At 46.7% G+C, this 18911-nt stretch overlaps 1 protein-coding gene across 6 annotated transcripts in view; it reads right to left on the bottom strand.

Annotated features, from left to right (window-relative positions):
- PLEKHG5 (pleckstrin homology and RhoGEF domain containing G5) overlaps positions 1–18911 on the bottom strand; it is a 102419-nt gene that overhangs the window by 33433 nt on the left and 50075 nt on the right. For 5 of the 6 annotated variants that reach the window (XM_048518712.1, XM_048518714.1, XM_048518716.1 and 2 more), the window contains 4 exons: positions 1795–1918; positions 1128–1230; positions 482–542; positions 14–105 (listed from right to left, as the gene is read on the bottom strand). In XM_048518712.1, the coding sequence (XP_048374669.1) occupies positions 14–105; positions 482–542; positions 1128–1230; positions 1795–1918 (380 nt within the window). Of the gene's footprint in view, positions 1–13; positions 106–481; positions 543–1127; positions 1231–1794; positions 1919–2380; positions 2396–18911 lie in introns of those variants that run through there. The other variant, XM_048518717.1, reaches the window with a different exon arrangement.

Here is an 18911-nt window from a genome sequence, read left to right as displayed (position 1 = left end):
TTAATTTCTTTACCCCAGGGACTTCTTCTTCATGGCTGGCACAATCTCGGTCTCGATGTCCACATTCAAATCAAACTTCAAGGTGAAGCATTCCTTGCTAGGATCCTAAGACAGAAATCCAGAGGTTTAGCACATGGGGACATGGTCTTAATTCCAAAGCAGGCCTCTCGGCATTCATCTCCCCAGGAAAGCTCTCCCCACAACAGACACCTTGTGAGGCAGGTGGGGCTGAGAGAGTTCAGGAAAAACTGTGACTAGCCCAAGGTCACCCAGCAGGAATGTAGGAGTGCAGAAACACATCTGGTTCAACAGATAAGCCTCTGCCACTTAGGTGGAGGAGCGGGGAATCAAAATCAGAATCCACCACTACACTACGCATGCCCTCTTCCCCCCCCCCCCCCCCCGCCACAGTGACATTCTGAAATCACCATTTCCAGAATTGCTGAGACAGAACATGGAAGAAGGAGGTAAGCATCCTTACATCTGTGTGTCGCCTCCTGGCCTTTTTCTTGGTCAACTTCAGCGCTGAACTTTTCTTATCCCTGCAAGAGAGAAGCCAAGAGACGGATCTGGCCTTAGTAAAAAGCTCTGCCCATTCTCTTCCACCGCAACTTGGGGGACAGTAAGCAAATAATGTTTTTTTGCAATGCGGGAAAGAGCTCTCCCACTTGCTCCTGGAGGATTTTAAAGCTAGAATTTCAGAGATGTTTAGAAGCTTTAGATGGTGCAGCTGTACAGATCATGCGTTTGAATGCTCTCTCCGTACCATTTTTTCAAAGATGAAAATCAGAATGTGAGAAAGAGAGTTGTCTTAGACACTTCCTCTCTGCGATGCCGACTTCCCATACTCTGTTTCACATAAAGATGATAATTCGGTCAGTTGAGGTGCAAGCGGTGGAGGAAGTTGTAAGGTTCCGCATTAGAATATGCTTTCAAATGGGGGAGAGCAGGGCCAGGTAGGCACTAGGACCCAGGCGGAGCATTCTACAACAAAGAAGGTCCGGCATGCTTTGTTCGGTGGCAGAGGAGTATACAATCTACTATCATCTTCATGCGGAACAGAGTATAGCTGCAAGGAGTTTTTTCCTGAATTCAACAAAGCCCAGGCCAGTTTCCCCCGCACTCACCCTCTTCCATCCATCAGCCCTTCATCATCATCCTCCACATCTGAAGCAGGGCTGGTTCGTGGCGGACATGACCGCGTGGAGACGTTCCGGGCCAGAACAGAACCTGACAGGCATAAGAAGAATAGGTTGGATTTATATCCCCCCTTTCTCTCCTGTAAGAAGACTTAAAGGGGCTTACAATCTCCTTTCTCTCCTCCCCTCACAACAAACACCCTGTGAGGTGGGTGAGACTGAGAGAGCTCCAAAGTACGGTGACTAGCTCAAGGTCATCCAGCTGGTGTGTGTTGGGGTGCACAAGCTAACCTGGTTCCCCAGATAAGCCTCCACAGTTCAAGTGGCAGAGCGGGGAATCAAACCCGGTTCTCCAGATTAGAGTGCACCTGCTCTTAACCACTACACCACGCTGGCTCTCGGGAGTGGATTTGTGCCCAGAAAGACCCCTTTGGGGAGAGGATGCAGAGCCCTCCTCCCTTGGAGAGACATTATCACTGGCAGGTTTGGGGTGGGTTTTTAAAACATGTTTTTTAAAGCATTAACTGGTGGCCTTGATGATTGTAAAGGAAATCTCAGAACGATTATGCTTTTGGGGGGGTATCTGGGGAAGGCCTCCATCCTGCCATTACCCTCCACATACACACACACAGGCACACAGCTTGGCCAGGGTCACCTTGCAAGTCGAAGCGGATGTGGCCGTCAAAGTGCATGGCGCTGTGGAAGCGTCCGTCACACGTCTCGCACAAGTGGAGGGGGCCGTTGTGGTTCAGCTGCTGGCACTCGGCGTGGTGGCATACCTGGGGAGGGGGAAAGAGAGACGGAGATCGTCATTAGGCAAAATCCTCCCAGGTCATACTAAAAACCAGCTTGTAAGCCAACAGGTACCTTTAAGAGGAGTGTTGAAGAGAGGCATTTTCAGCACACGTCATCTCATGCAAGAGTATGCACAAAAGAGGAAAGGAATAACCACCTGCTTCTACGCAGCTTGGAAAGATGTAGAGTTCTTGCCCCCCATCCCGTTGAATTCCCCCCTTCTCCAGTGCAAATGCCTTGCCCCATAGTGGGGCAGGGTATGTAAATCAGCCTCCTATTTGGCGTGCTCCAGCTCTCCACACAGTTTAGAACAAAACAAATTTCTGCCTGGGGACGACCAGCCCCACGGGTAAGGATTGCGCAGATGCCCGTTTCCAGCCAGAGAAGTACAAACAAGCGCAGCGCCTTCGGTTCATCCTCGGGTGCTGTCCCACATGCAGTTTTACCCATAATTAAAGACGGAGAGAACAACCAAGCTGTGCAACAGGATACACAGGTCCTGAGGCATCTGCCCGGGTAGATGCTTCCTTGGTTCGTATGAACCGTCTGCTCCACTCCCCACTTTTAAGCCACTTGTCAGTTCAACAGAGGCAGTATCTAGGGCGGTGGTGGCGAACCTTTGGCACTCCAGATGCTATGGACTACAATTCCCATCAGCCCCTACAATTGGCCATGCTGGCAGGGGCTGTTGGGAATTCTAGTCCATAACATCTGGAGTGCCAAAGGTTCACCACCACGGATCTAGGGAAAATGTAGCCCGGTGCAAAAGCTGAGTTTTCCACCACCACCACCCCCGCGTGGGCAGCCCCCCACCACGCCCAAACGATTTTTTACACCAGGTCATCAGGGAAGGAGGAGGGATGTGGGGGGGTGATTTTCCACCCCCCACGTGACTAAATGGCTGCAGCCCAGGGACATTCGGCCCCATATGTCCCCCTGGGAGGTACACCCGTGCAGTTCGAAAGCAAACAGGGGGGGGGGATCCCACTTCCAGAAGTCTTACTCCTTCTTTTAGGGTGGCTGAAATACAGACTGGAACGCATGAAGCTGCCTTGCATCTGTTTCTACATGGAAGTTTTGCTCTGTGTTGCTTCCCCGACGGGAACACTGTGTTCAGAAGCAACCACATTTTGTCCTGCTTGTCTTTCCCTGCTCCTGTCCCCACCCCCAGGCATGCTTCATCTTTCCAGATATGGCTTGGCATATAATCCTTTGGGAAAGACTGCAATCTAAGCCCCTTTGGATACCACGTGGCTAGGAAAGTGCACATTTTTGCATGGCCTGCCCACGATGGCTCCATTTCCCTCAGCCTCTGCAACAGCCATTTCTCCTCTGTGCCAAAGAGCTTTTGAGAGCTCTTTTATCAGCAACAATTAAAACGCCATAACATCATATCATTATAATGATGTACTGCAAGATTGCAAATGTTCCCAGCTTTTTTTTTTTGCTTTAAAACGTTTCTATCCCTTTTCATTGCAGAGTTATAAGAGGAAATACACTGGCTGTTTTGCTCCCGAAGGACTCTAAGCCAACACATTTCAACTTTTGCTTTCAATGGGCCAAAGCCCTGGTTTGTGGACCATACCTGTGCAAAAGCGAGCCTTTCTTTTCACCTGTATGTTTGTGTTGAGTCATGATAAGACTCAGACACTGAGGCAAGACCGATGTAACATTGAGAAGAGGTACTCCAAGGAAGCTCACACAAGGAGCTAACTGCACAACAACATGTCTTTTCCTATGAGCCCCTCAAGTGCTCATCGGATCTCTGTGCTGAGTCCCCAACAACGCCTTGTAACTGTGCTGCCCGTGAAGAAAAAGGAGAACGCCAGATTGGAGATGCAGGCCAGTTTACGGACAAACTAGCAGGGCCATATACTAAGTAGAGTTACACCTTTCTAAGTCCACTGATGCCAATGGACTTAGAAGGGAATAACTTTGCTTATGATTGCACTCCACATTTTCCAAACGTACTGTAAAATGTTCTTCCTCAGGAGAAATTACAGAGCCACTAAACCGATATGTTGGTTGGAGTCCATCTCCCTTTGCTGTCTTCGAAATCAAGTCCCCATTTCTACATAACACCCAATGCAGCTTACACCACACCCTGGTGCAGACTCTCACGTCTATGCTGGCCTTTAGCTACTTGTCCGTAAGGTCAAACATAGCCAGTGTCTCGCCCACTGGAGCCACAGATTCCTGACAAGCTAACGCTAAATGCATAGCAACTGGGGACCTAATTTAAATGCAGAACACCACATACAGGTGCAATTCTACCCTGCACGTTTTTCATCAGGTCTGGTTCAGCGCAGGGAAATTGCCTTCTTTGCATCTCCTCAGCAAAGCGGTCTGCAATCCATTTAACAACACCCTCTTGTGCAGCAGTGGCATAGTGGTTAAGATCAGGTGTACTCTAATTTGGAGGAACCGGGTTTGATTCCCCGCTCTGCCACTTGCTCTGTGGAGGCTTATCTGGTGAATCAGATTCACTTGTGCCCTCTAACACATGCCAGCTGGGTGACCTTGGGTGAGTCACAGTTTTTCGGAGCTCTCTCAGCCCCACCTACCTCACAGGGTGTTTGTTGTGAGAGGGGGGAGGGAAAGGAGATTGTAAGCCCCTTTGAGTCTCCCACAGGAGAGAAAGGGGGGATATAAATCCAACTCTTTTTCTTCTCTTGCCAAGACATGGCTCCCTGCTCCTTTTCTTCATTCCACTGTGAGGGGCAGCCCACACTGCTTGTATGCCCCACACACCTCTATAATAATCCCTCCCCTTCTGCTAGAACAGAAGAACTGCTAGGAAAGGACGACGTCTCCTGCCTGTCTAAACTAGGGTTGCCAGGCACCAGGTGATAACTGAAGATCTGGTGTGGTGCCCAATATTTCTTTACCAAACACCAAGCCAACAGAAGAGAGTTTTAAGTAGCTTAATATGCAAAGAAAGAGGAGTGTCCCCACATGGGCAGACTCCGCCAAATCAGTAATCCACAGGACGTTTATTCCCTTCTCCCGAATTTGCCACACTCTCTCTCTTCCCCCATTGGCTAAGGGTACTTAGAGTCACAACTTTCCAGTCCGCCTATTTACATGTTACTCCTTAATATGTGGCCCCCTCCCATATTCTTCCTGTATGTTCATTATAATAGTTTGTTGTCAGAGCAGGAGGAGAAGTTAATATGCATTAGCCTATTAAGCATGCAGAATACGTGCAATCTGCTACAAGCCTTGCCCTGCAGCCTAGTCATCCAGCGGTCTTATCTTGTCCTGCCCCAAGCACCCTCCCTTATGACTCATTCCCTCATTCCTAGTAGAAAACATATTTCTTATTTATCACACTGGGGTTACAACTGATCCGCAAGTGACAGAGAGAACAGTTCAACTGGAGGGGAAATGGCCACTTTGAAAGGAGGAGCCTATGACATTAAACCCCCTAAAGTCGCTCCTCACCTCAAATCCCACCTTCCTCAGTCTCCATCCCTAAAATCTCCACGAATTTCCCAACCCAAAGCTGGAAACCCAACTCAAAGGCCCCTTCCGCACATGCAGAATAACTCACTTTCAATCGACTGTCACAAGTGTTTGCAAGTGGATTTTACTATTCCGCACGGTGAAATCCAGCTGCAAAGTGCACTGAAAGCGGATTGAAAGTGCATCATTCTGCATGTGCAGAAAGGGCCTGGACTAAATCCAAACCTTAGCTGAAGCTATGCCCCCATCTTTGGGCTGGCTGTAAAAGAGGCCGCGGGGTTGGGGTTGGCCTATATCCTTCTCATAGGGCAAAGGAAATGAGTGTCTGCCGCATAACAATGCACCGCGGCCACAGTGTTTCCTCTGATTGTGAGCAGAGGCCATACAGTGCCCGAGGCTGTTCAGCATAGATTGGCGGAGGGTGTGTGTGTGGGGGGGGAGTTATTTTTAAATGCACAGACAGCCCCTGGGAGGAGAGGGGGTGCTGCTTGGTGCCCTGCGACCTTTCAGCCGGCGCAGAACAATGCTCATGGATGGCAACAAAAGAAGATCTCTCAAAGCCGCCTCAATTGGCTGCAACCCACAATCCGCAATCAGTGTCTCGCTTCCTGGGGGTAGACTGAGGGACCCCCACCTCGGCTGGCTTGAATTTCCAAAATAAGAAGCAATTGTCTAAAGAAGCGATTGTCAATCAGGCCAGTGTAATCCTCAAACTGAAAGCTTTTAAGTGGGGATGACAGAAACTGAATTTAGGATTTTTATGCACTTAGGAAAATGTACAGATTGGTTGCTTGACTGGCAGACCGAACCAGCAGGGGGCAGTGCAACCCAGCCCACTAGAATGCTCGCAATTTTGTCAAAGCATCAAAGTGGGTGCAGTGTAGACTCTTGGAACATTTCTACACGGACTCTGCTTTCAGCAATCCAAGACTATTGTATAGCTTACACACCATGTGTAACTTGTTTTAATGTCTGCTGCCTTGGGAACCCTATTTGGATGGAAAGGCAAAATAGATCTGTTTCACAAACATTTATGGATAAATAAATGAAATATGAATATTTTATATTTATAAATAAAATAATGAATAATCATTGGGTGTATGTATTAAAACACAAAAAATCCCACTACACTATCTGTCTATCGGACCTATTCAGGCACCATCTGTACTGCCTGTCGATTGTCGAACACCAAAATCAAGTATCACAGGACATCAAATTACAGGTGTCAAATATTTGAAACGTACACAGAAAAGGCCCAGCTAGAGTATATCTGAAAACTACTTGACAATAAAATTGGTAGCTGAGAAATTTGGAAGGGAAGGGTTCAGCTCTAATTGAACCTGCAGAGCATTACACAGAATATGATTAATCATACGACATATTTTCTCCGTCTCTCCCACACTAGTTATTTATTTAGATGTTTACATTGCCTCTTAGCAACAGCCTAGGGATTTAGGCTACATAAGAAACCTAACAGGATTCCAAAATCCAAATGGTGATTGTGAAATCTCACTTTGAAGTTGACCATTCAAATTCTAGAATTGAAGTTTGGCGTTTGGCTTTGAAATCTCACTCCTCTACGATGAAATTGACCGCACCGATATAAGGTTGGGAGCCGGTATGGTGCAGCGGATCAAACTAGGAGTGAGGAGACATAGGTGCAAATCTTCTCTTACTGGGTGATCTGGGAATAGCTTCATTCAATTTAACCTACGTCACAGAGTTGTTGTAAAGATGGGGTGGGTGCATGTATACCATCAGGGTAGCCAGCCTCCAGGTGGGGATCTAGAAATCACCCAAAATCACAACTCATTGCCAGTTCTCCTGGAGGATATACCAGATTTGAAGGCATCATAGCGCATAGCAGTATCTATGATATCACCAATCTTTTCTTGCTGACTTTGCAAGCTCAGAGGTCATGCACTTTTCAGCTGTCAATTAACTTGCTTCAAGTCGCCTTCCTCTAGGCCAGTTAACTGAAACAGTTACATGAAAGTTAGATTAATTGCATTTCATAGAGGTTAAGCGCTGATAAGCCTTCTTATCTTGCTCTATCAGATGTAACTCATCTGCACATGCTGACTGGCTTTTTGGCACTTAACGTTGATTGTCTCATACTTCGTTATGAGCCAATCGGTTGTCTAGATAATAATAACCACTTGACTGTGACAGAAGAGATTAAGAGAGATATAAGGGTAATCATTGTTTATAAATATTCACTCCTGTGCACAAGCAAATCTGATTTCTCTAGATGGAACTCTCAGACGAAGACTAAGTGAGATTTCTTGGAGGGTAACAGAAGCCTCTGGTAATCCCTAAAAGCAGTCAAACAAGCAAAAAAAATCTAATTTTTAAAAACTACTACCTGCTATATAATTAAGCAATGCTAGGCATTTCGATAATTTCAGCATTTACCTTCACAGTAATTGCAGGGTTAACTTTCTTATGCCAGCATTTTTTCCCTATCTTGCTCAATAAAAAGAATATTTTCGCTTCTCAGTAAATAACTGTTCCATCTAATTTGCTGTTCAAAGATCATAGAGTTGCACTTTCCTCCTCATTCGTTTGTATTATCAGAATTAAAAGTAGTTAATCACCCTTGATAAATCCTGGAGAACTCTGCTGCTAAATAGCTTTGCACAGGTAAAGCCTTTGCACAGGTAAATAGCTTTGCACAGGTAAAGTGCTTAGTGCAGGCCCTCTAACTAGATGCAGAAGGGAATCTCTCATTACACCCCACTGAGATCCCTCCCAACCCCAAGCCCCGCCTTCCCCAGACTTCCCCCCCCGCCCCCCCATCTCTAGGAATTTCCCAATCTAAAGCCAGCGACCTTGAACTCCGAGGAGGAAGCACTGGATTCAAAACATGCTATTAACACTTTCAGTTGCCCAACCTTATCAGATATTCACTACTTCATCTCTGATCGTGACAGGCTCCTACTAACTCTAGCTGCCGAACGTTAAATACACTTTTTGGATAACAAAAGAGAATATCAATTAGCAAACAGTTGCACACACTGAAAATTTTGGACCGCAGAATTTACCCAGAAGAACTCGTGAGAATTTGGAAAGCAAATACATTTCAGCTACAGCACCTGTGGACCAAATTTTTTTTATGCCATTTGTCTTGAACCTTTCCTAACCAGGGGACCACAGACTTCATACATATAAATTAAATCACTGATCTCTTCTGCTATCCCATTAAGGAACCCAACTGACTTTGGCCCCAAGGCCCGCTCTGCACATGCAGAATAATGCACTCCCAATCCACTTTCACAATGGTTTGCAAGTGGATTTTGCTATTCCGCACAGCAAAGTCAAGCTGCAAAGTGCATTGAAAGTGGATTGAAAGTGCATTATTCTGTGCATGTGCGGAAGGGGCCAAAACCATGTATTTTGAGTGGCTGATTGAGCATCATGGAGCAATCACTTGGAATCCATTGGTTTGATTCCTTCCCTCTGCGGCTTTCGGAAAGCCTGAAAAACACTGGTTATTTGAGAAAGCTTCCTGTTGATATAGCTGGTTGTGGAAGTTTATAAAAAATGGGTGTCTGGCTTACTGAAGTATGAGCTCTAAGCTGTTGATTTGGGTGAAACTGAGATGCATTCGTGTTTGTATTTTGTCTGGCTTTTAAAAAAAACAGCATTATGTGCCTTGAGCTTCATTTGAAAGGGGGGATATAAATAGTTCCAATAAAGTCAGCACGTACAGGAAGCCACTCAAAGATCATTAGGCTGAGGAAGAGGGATGAAACTTAAAGCAACTTAGCGCAGGCATCGTGGGCTGCGAATTGCCAAAACAGGAATGTCAGTTTCCATCTTTTAATTAGACTCCATGGGGCCTATCTGCACAAACCTCTTAAGCTGTTTTGAGGCAGGAAATAAAACGTTTCCTCTGGATCTCCGCATTGTTTTTACCTCCAAACGTTTTCTTTCCAGCCTCAAATCGTTGTAAAGAAACCCCTTTTTGAAACGATTCTCTGGTTGATGTATTTTGAAAACGTCTTCAGTAGCCATGCGGTCTAGTGACATTGTTTCCCACGCTTCTCTGCTTCCCTGAACTTCTTCCTTTGCGTCATTTTCTGAGCTCACTCAGTTCTTTCCTCCTTGCCTGTTTATTTGCAACATTTCTCTCTGGTTGTTCTTTTATGGAGGGGGGGCAATCTTCGAAGCATCAAGTATACAAGGAGTAGAAAATGCAGCATGAGACTGAAGCATTGGATTATCAATTCAACACAGAACTAAAAGGGGGGGGGGGGGTTGCATAATGGTGGCCAGGAATCATTTTGAAAGGGTGAATGAAGACTTTGGATTTATATCCCCCCCTTTTTCTCCTGTAAGGAGACTCGAAGGGGCTTACAATCTCCTTTCCCTCCCCTCCCCCACAACAAACACCCTGTGAGGTGGGTGGGGCTGAGAGAGCTCCAAAGAACTGTGGTCACCCAAGGTCACCCAGCTGGCATGTGTTGGAGTGCACAAGCTAATCTGGTTCACCAGATAAGCCTCCACAGCTCAAGTGGCAGAGCGGGGAATCAAACCCGGTTCTCCTGATTAGAGTTCACCTGATCTTACACCACTATACCACGCTGGCTGAAGACACACATCATTATAAAGGGGAGGATTGAAACCGTTTTAGGGGATTTGTGTAGAAAGGGCCTATATCAGTGGTGGCGAACCTTTGGCACTCCAGATGTTATGGACTACACTTCCCATCAGCCCCTGCCAGCATGGCCAATTGGCAGGAGCTAGTGGGAATTGTAGTCCATAACATCTGGAGTGCCAAAGGTTCACCACCACGGGCCTATATCCTGTGATGCTGGCCTTGAAAGGACATAGGAGATTTCTTAGCAAACTCTGCAAAGCAAAATACAAGTCAGGCCTCAGTCCATCAAGGCCAACATTGTCTACTCTGAACTGACAGCCGTTCTCTAGGGTCTTCGGTGGAGATCTTTCACAACACGTGTTGCTAAGGTGGGACTGAACCCGGGGAGCACCTGCACTGCTCAACAGTCTGTGCCCAACACTGCAGAAATACCAGAGAGCATTTCAAATAGCCCGGAGGGGAGAGAGGGCATCCAAGCCTTGAACAAGTTCCTGCCCTCCACCAGGAAGCAAACAGGATTACATCAAGAAACAGAGGTGCTTATTTTACCTTTATTTACTGCTGTTATGCCCTGCCTTTCTCCCAACAGGGACCCACAGCGGGTCCTTCATTTTGTCCAGCAACACTATCGACAACATCAACACGGCATCTCCACTACACCCTTCTCGTTTTCTACATGCAGCTACCTTGCTCTGTTTTCTTTTTCTTTCTGCCTTACTTACACAATTTCTCCCCCCAAATCCCGGAGCTTCTGCAGCTGCCTTTCAACGGCTTGCACTGTGTTCCAGGCAAGCAAAGGTCTGGTGGACCTCTCTTGGAGCATCTCCCCCAGAACTGCCAAGCAGATAAGGCAGCATCTGAACTTCTTTGGCCTCCCAGTTCCCACAGAGCAGATGAAAGGCGGTCTGTCAGCCAGATGTGAGAGTGGCGGGAGGGTGGGGGGGGGGCTGATAGGGCTGCAGCTGCCAGAACACCCTCCCACGTTCCTGTGTTCCCAGGATGTTTTGTGGCCAGTTCTAGGAAACCCCACCAGAGGCAATTCACAAGGGTGATCCCAAAGTGCTCGTCCAGCTGCAGCTTATTCCGATGCAGGAAGGGAGCACGTAAATATTTGCAGTCTCTGTTAAGGCACCGGATCCTATAGGAATGAGCCAGAAAACGGGGTGGAGTGGGAAACCGATAATGTGGCATCAAGCCCCATCAACCGTGATAAGAAGCGCCGGACAGATGAAGGGGGAAATCAGCAGGTGGGTTTTTTCTCAGAGCTGAGAAAATCCGGCCGCTTTGGCTCCGTTCCCCTGGCAAGCCAGCCAAACTCCCAGGGGAGATGCATAAAAAGCACCTGGGCATGGGGAAGAGGGCGACAGAGGGCCACAGCTGCTGCCAAGCCTGGTACTGAATTTTTAAACTGCAGTGCAGCCGGCATGAAAGCTAACGCCGTCTGTGCCTAGGCCTGTGGGAGCAACAGGGACTCTCCTTTAAGAAAAAGGTCAGCCCGGGAAGAATGGGAGCCATGACTCCCCGGACGCCGGACTCACCCCCTCTGCAGCCACGGCAGCCGGCCTGGCCTCTCTGCTGCACCGGGCCTCTTCATCTGGACAGTGGCAGAAACAGTAGCGTCTCCCAAGCGCCGGAGCCTCCCGCCAAGCTGGAACTGAGCTCAGCTGACTCACTGCTGTCGGAGAGCTCCGGGGTTGAACCTCTGGTGTGACAAGAGGTTGACTAAGCAGGTGGGGCATCGCTGGGGTTTGCAATGAGTAAGGATTTGTGGAAGAAAAAAACCCCACTCCCTGCCAGTCTGGGCCCACACAAAGCTGCAATTTATGGCTGGAGCACAGCTGAGCAGCTTCAGCTGCCGGCCTGCAGCTACTTGCCTCGGCCCTCGTCTTCCTCTCACCTGCCCCCACTTTCTGCCGGAGACTCTCCCTGCTGGAAATTAAGCTGCAAGCTCTGGCAGAGACATACCTTGGCTCTAGCGGCAGTAACCAGCACTAGGAGCATCGGGTTTCCGGAAATGCGCTCTCTCTCTCTCTCTCTCTCTCCCTCTCTCTCTCTCATGCGTGCGCACCCAGTACTGAAGTGCAAACACACAGGTCATTCTAGATGCCTCCTCTGCCTACAGCCAACCACGGGCCTAGTCAAGTCTTTTTGTTTTGGTTCGGTTTTTGCTCTAAATGGCAGACTCTAACCTGGAGAACCAGAGTGTTTCCCTGCTCCTCCACATGAAGCCTGCTGAGTGATCTTGGGCTAGTCCAGGGGTAGGGAACCTGCGGCTCTCCAGATGTTCAGGAACTACAATTCCCATCAGCCTCTGTCAGCATAGTGAGTGGCCATGCTGACAAAACTGATAGAATTAATGGTCAGGAACATCTGGAGAGCCGCAGGTTCCCTACCCCTGGGCTAGTCACAGTTCTCTCACAACTCTCTCAGCCAATGCAATTTTGGGATGCACCAATAAGAGCATAGTGCCTAGATCGAGGGGAGTAATCTTTACTCTGCATTGGTCAGACCTCACCTAGGCCTACACTTTACTCTGCATTGGTCAGACCTCACCTAGAGTACTGTGTTCTGTTCTGGGTATCGCAACTGAAGAAGGACATTGACAAGCTGGAACGTGTCCAGAGGAGGGCAACCAAAATGGTAAAAGGTCTGGAATCCAGGCCCTACAAAGAGAGGCTTACAGAGCTGGGGATGTTTAGTCTGGAGAAGCAAAGGTTAAGTGGGGACATGATAGCTATGTTTAAATATTTGAAGGGATGTCATGTCGAAGAGGGAGCAAGCTTGTTTTCTGCTGCCTCAGAGACTAGGACATGGAGTGATGGATTCAAGGTGCAGGAAAAGAGATTCCACCTAAACTTCAGGAAGAACTTCCTGACTGTCAGGGCTGTTTGACAGTGGAATTCACTGCCTCAGAGAGTGGTGGAGTCTCCTTCTTTGGGGGGTTTTAAACAGAGGCTAGATCAGCGGTTCTCAACCTTCCTAATGCTGCGACCCTTTACTACAGTTCCTCATGTTGTGGTGACCCCCAACCCTTACATTTATCCACTTTACAGATGGAGAACACTAATGCAGAGAGTCTTAGGCGACCCCTGTGAAAGGATCGTTTGACCCCCAAAGGGGTCCCGACCCCCAGGTTGAGAACAGCTAGGCTAGATGATCATAAGTCAGGAGTGCTTTGATTGTGTGTCCCTGCATGGCAAAGGGGGTTGGACTGGATGGCCCTTGTGGTCTCTTCCAACTCTATGATTCTATGAAAGAGTGGCTGTTTTTTTAAAAATGTAGCAATTGAGACGTGATCTTCCTGGATGCCGAAAGAACTCTATTAACCAACAAGCACATACATGTCCTATAATTTGTTTTAATGACTGTATTACAGAAAGGGCTGTTGTTGACCATATAATAAGGATGATGATGAATACCAACGATCCCCATCACAGTGCCCGGGGGCGGCCAGCAAAGTTTTTCCTGGAGCTTACTTGTTCCCATTCTTCCTGATTCCTTTTACCTTCCTTCCTCATATCTTTTTCCAAGTTCCCATCCTCTCTATGTTTTCCTGCACGCTTTTTCTTTGCCACCTTCCTTCATCCCCTTTTCTCTGCCCCTCTTTGTTTTTTTATGAACAAAAAAACCAGAGAAAATAGGCATGGTGTATAAGAACAACCAATTAACAACGCATCATACCCTGGCGGCTTCCAGTACACAAACAAGGTCAAGCCCTTAGTGGAAGTGATTTAATAAAGCCGAAAATTTACAAATAGGTGCAATAAAGTGCAAAAACGCACAGAGTAGTGTACATATATACATAACAAACAGCATTTGATAAAGAAAAGCTCAGTACACAGAACCAAATAACACTACACAAATGTGCAATTCCTGAGTCCACAAAATAAAAGGAAAGGTTTGATTTGATTTGATGATATTCTGAAGGCCCCTGGTTTCCAAGCTGTACTGGGCGAACAAACTGGTATCCTCTTTCCAACATATGGGATTTTAAAATCCAAAGTGGACACTCCTGGTTAGTGGGCATCCTACAAATCCAAACAGGTTCTTCCCAAAAGTTGGCAACAATAACGTGCTCTGTGGGAAGGTCACATTTTTTACATATCTTCCTCCATAAATTTATGGGTCTTCCCAAAATTACAAGGGTATAAAAGATGGAACGATTCTAAACCCTTATTCAACTAAGACCCACGTTTTCAGTCTGATCTTTACCCAGACTCCCCTTTCTTGCCATTAAGTCACGGATGACTTACGGCAACCTCACAGGGTTTTCAAGGCAAGAGACGTTTGCCTGCCTCTGCAACACAACCCTGATATTCCTTGGAGGTCTTCCATCCAGACACCAGCCAGAGTCAGGGCTGAGAAGAGCGTGTGCTTGAGGGTTTGCTCGAAACTACTCTGCCACAACAACCGCCCCATCGCCACAGGAACCAAAGGGCAGCAAAGCAAACCTCTGCATGAAAAGTGAAAGTAAATATGAGGAAAGCTTGAAGAGATAAGGGAGGAGGAGGAAAATTTATGCTTTCCCAATCTCATCCAAGGAAACCAACCCCATCTCCCTCGAGAATACCTCCAGACAGCAACCAAATAAAATCTGTTGTAAACAGGTTAACTGCTGCACAGTATTGCTTTCAACAGATGATTTCTCAGAGTCCCTGATCCCACAAAGACTGGTTGATACTGTGTTTCCCCAAAAATAAGACAGTGTCTTATATTAATTTTTGCTCCCAAAGATATGCTATGTCTTATTTTCAGGGGATGTCTTATTTTTCTGTGTTCTGTTTGTCGGGCATGCTTCCAAACAAAAACTTTGCTACGTCTTACTTTTGGGGGATGCCTTATATTTTGCACTTCAGCAAAACCTCTACTACGTCTTATTTTCAGGGGATGTCTTATATTTGGGGAAACAGGGTAGTAACTAAGGCCACCCCCACTCCCAACTCTACAAACACGGAGTTATTTCAACAGCAACAAGCTCAAGCAACAACACTGTTCTCATAACGTTTTCTTGCTTTTGTCGAAAACACAAGTCTTTCATTGCCCGCCCCCCAACCCCAACACACACAGTGAGCATTTCATTTCATTGAAATGTAATTCTTAAAACAAGGGCAGGGAGAACTAGAGGCACCCCCCCCCCCAAATCCAACACACAGAGACACACACAGCAGCCATTTTGTGGTGACGACCACTGCCCTGTCTTAAAATTTCAAAGGTGTTGCCAGGCTTAACAGAATCAAGGATCCTTGAGTAGACTTTATTTATTTATTTATTTATTTATTTATATTTATTTATAATTGGTTTTATATACCGCCCCTCCCCCGAAGGGCTCTGGGCGGTGAACAACACAATAAAACAATAGTTACAATAAAACCCCCATTAAAACAACAATCAATAATGTTATATTGGCATCCAATCATAAAAACAGAACTTCATAGATCCACCCTGGAAAATAAAACAGAGAAGCGGAGAACCCAGAATGTAAAGAAAAGGAGGGGGAAAGGGGAGGGGGCATCAGCGGCCGGCCCCTCCAAACGCCCGGTGGAACAATTCGGTCTTACAGGCCCTGCAGAACTCTCCAAGATCCCGCAGGGCCCGGATAGTTGGTGGTAGCGTGTTCCACCAGGCAGGGGCCAGGGCTTTTACAGCCCTGGCCCGGGTAGAGGCCAGCCGCATCATCGAGGGGCTAGGGACCACCAGTAAATTGGCCTCTAACGAACGTAGAGGCCGTGTAGGGACATATGGGGAAAGACGGTCCTGAAGGTACGAAGGACTTCTCCTCCATTCACTTATACAGAGTGTGAAGAAAGTCTGGAAAACAGAAGCAGGAACAGTTGCCGCAGCAACTCACATAGGAGAGTCACCTTCATTACCCTATCACTGCTATGGACTATTTAGATGATTAGTACTCGGTTGTTATGTTTCATCTTCGATATAGAAGAGAAAGTTGCCATCTGTGTTTACTTAGGCTATTTATTAGGTTATGGTTATTGGATGTTGTTTGTAAATGATGGTACTGTTATGCTGCTATGTGATGTTGAGTGATATTCTTTGCCACGCGTACTGTTATGATTATTGCTATTTTGGTGTTTATACTGTCATTTTATGGCATTATGCTGTTTATTGATGTTTTCTTATTTCGTGAACTGATGCTTATGATATTTTTACTGTGTGTAATGTTATGATTATTGTTATCTGCTGCTTATGTTTATTGATATCCTTGCTGTTTCGTAACGTTATGCTCACTGATGTTAGGTTGATTGACTACTACCCATGATGTAGTTGTTTATATAATTGTTGTTCGCCGCCCTGAGCCCTACAGGGGACGGCAGGTTATAAATCGAATAATTAATTAATTAATAAAAATAAATAAATTACAAATGATCTCCAGGCAGCAGAGATTAGTTGGAGAAAATGGTTGTTTTGTGGGGTAGGCTATATGGCATTATATCCCACCGAGGGCCCTGTCCTCCTCAAATCCCACCCTCCTTCACCACCCCATATCTACAGCAATTTCCTTAGTTTTTCTCTCTCTTTCTCTCTTTCTCACAATACTAGAACCAGGGGGCATTCATTGAAAATGCTGGGGGGGAAGAATTAGGACTAATAAAAGGAAACACTTCTTCACACAACGTGTGATTGGTGTTTGGAATATGCTGCCACAGGAGGTGGCGATGGCCACTAACCTGGATAGCTTTAAAAAGGGCTTGGACAGATTTATGGAGGAGAAGTCGATCTATGGCTACCAATCTTGATCCTCCTTGATCTCAGATTGCAAATGCCTGAGCAGACCAGGTGCTCAGGAGCAGCAGCAGCAGCAGCAGGCCATTGCTTTCACATCCTGCATGTGAACTCCCAAAGGCACCTGGTGGGCCACTGCGAGTAGCAGAGTGCTGGACTAGATGGACTCTGGTCTGATCCAGCAGGCTAGTTCTTATGTTCTTATGTTCCCATCCTGGAGTTGGCAACTCTAGGAAGAGAGATGTTCCCTCAAAAGGTCTTTCCTGCTAGCCTGCAAGCCCTGGAAATCCGCTGCCTCAGGCCACTGTCCCTGCTGACTGAGCGCTTAGTCTATGAGGCCGTCACCCCAGAGTCCACACATGTTTTCTCCTCATGGTTCAGTCTGATGACTCAAGGGAAATCTCTGAGCTAAGACGTGAACTTCAGACTGTTTTGATCCGAGGCTTCATGCTGTTTTCACTCATAGCAACACTAAACATTGACTGGGCACACCTTGCGGGTGACGGCACTTGGCAGATATTATCACAGTTGATCCTTTCAACAGGAAGAGGAGGGGAATTTTGGCACCGGCAATTTGTCACATGGAGGGGAAGACAAACAAACTTAAGTTTCCTCTTCAAGAGACAGGATCCTCCGCATCCCTTCCATCTGGGCAACTTAGCCAATGGTCTTCCACTGTTCCTTTTCAACGACGACAGCCTTCGTTTCTAGTTCTCCCATCTGTTCAACCAACGTGGTGTAGTGATCAAGAGTGTCGGATTAGGGTCTGACAGACCCAGGTTTGGTTCCTGAAACTGCCACGAAAGGTTGCTGGGATGCTGGTCTGACCCAGCTGAATTATCTTACAGGATTGCTGATGTAATCGTAAAATGGAACTGGGAATAAAATGGAGTGGGCACAGGGAATACTATCACAAGCCATTTTGGGTGCCCATTGGGAAGGAAAGCAGGATATAACTCAGTAAATAAGTATGCAAATAAAAAAACTAGTCACTCTTCAGATTTTGTCCCCGTCTTCTTATTGTTAAAATTTCATTAATGTGAGCTTCTGGGGCTGTCACTCTCCAGGGGTGAACTTCCTCCCCAGAATCTAAGCGGAGTGTGGACCATCTTGACTCTGAGGCCCCTTCCGCACATGCGGAATAATGCACATTCAATCCACTTTCACAATTGTTTGAAAGTGGGTTTTGTTCTTCCGCACAGTCAAATCCAGCTTCAAAGTGCATTGAAAGTGGATTGAAAGTGCATTATTCTGCATGTGCGGAAGGGGCCTCTACCATGCACGCATAGAAAGGCACACCTTGAACACAAAGGCTTCACACCAAGATACCAATGGTGCTTGTGGCAGTCGGCTGTTGTGGGTTTTCCAGGCTGTGTGACCGTGGTCTGTTAGTTTCCACTCTTTGCCCGCACCTATGGCTCTTGTGGCACCTCCGAGACTTTTTATTTATTTATTTATTTATTTATTTATTTATTTATTTATTTATTTATTTATATTTTCGATTTATAGACTGCCCCACCCCCAAGGGGCTCTGGGCAGTGCACAACATCAATATGTATACAAATAAATAGAGGTTCATAATAGTGACCACATAACGATCAATACATTAGCTAAAATCCATTAAAACAGCGGTCAACACAACATTACAGGCGTCCTATAACCCAGTTCATTAAAATCTCCCCAAAAAGAAGGAACGGCCAGACTCCTCTCTAGGAGGGTAACATAGATGGAACCAGAAATGAGATGGTAAATAGATGCATAAGGGCATAAGGGGGGGGGGGGGCGCGCCACAAAATGGATTTGTTACGGCAGGAGCCTCTGTGAGTCACAGCTCATTTTATTTGACCCTGAGGCATGCTCTGAGCAGCGTGAGGACACTGTGAGACTTCCTGCTTTTCCATTACACCTTCAGCCAAAGTCACAAACACCCTCTTAACCTTTCAGACAGGGAAGTGTGGGCTATCGCAGAGTCCGTGAATGCACCCAGCCGCAGACAACCTTTGGCAGCACATAGACAGGGAGGGAAAAGACTGAGCAGCAGTCAATGGGGTGGGAATTGAGCTGTGCAGATGTGTCCCTGTTGTGATCTGAGAAGCTGCAGCAGTATGCTTATCGAGGGATTTTGACAGGGCCATGGCAGGTTCAGCTGAGTCATTCTGTGAAAGCGCTAT

This window comes from Sphaerodactylus townsendi, linkage group LG16, assembly GCF_021028975.2.
Source record: "Sphaerodactylus townsendi isolate TG3544 linkage group LG16, MPM_Stown_v2.3, whole genome shotgun sequence".
In the NCBI taxonomy this organism is placed as follows: domain Eukaryota; kingdom Metazoa; phylum Chordata; class Lepidosauria; order Squamata; family Sphaerodactylidae; genus Sphaerodactylus; species Sphaerodactylus townsendi.
The sequence above is the reverse complement of the archived record's forward strand: the minus strand, read 5'-3'. Positions and strand labels throughout refer to the sequence as shown.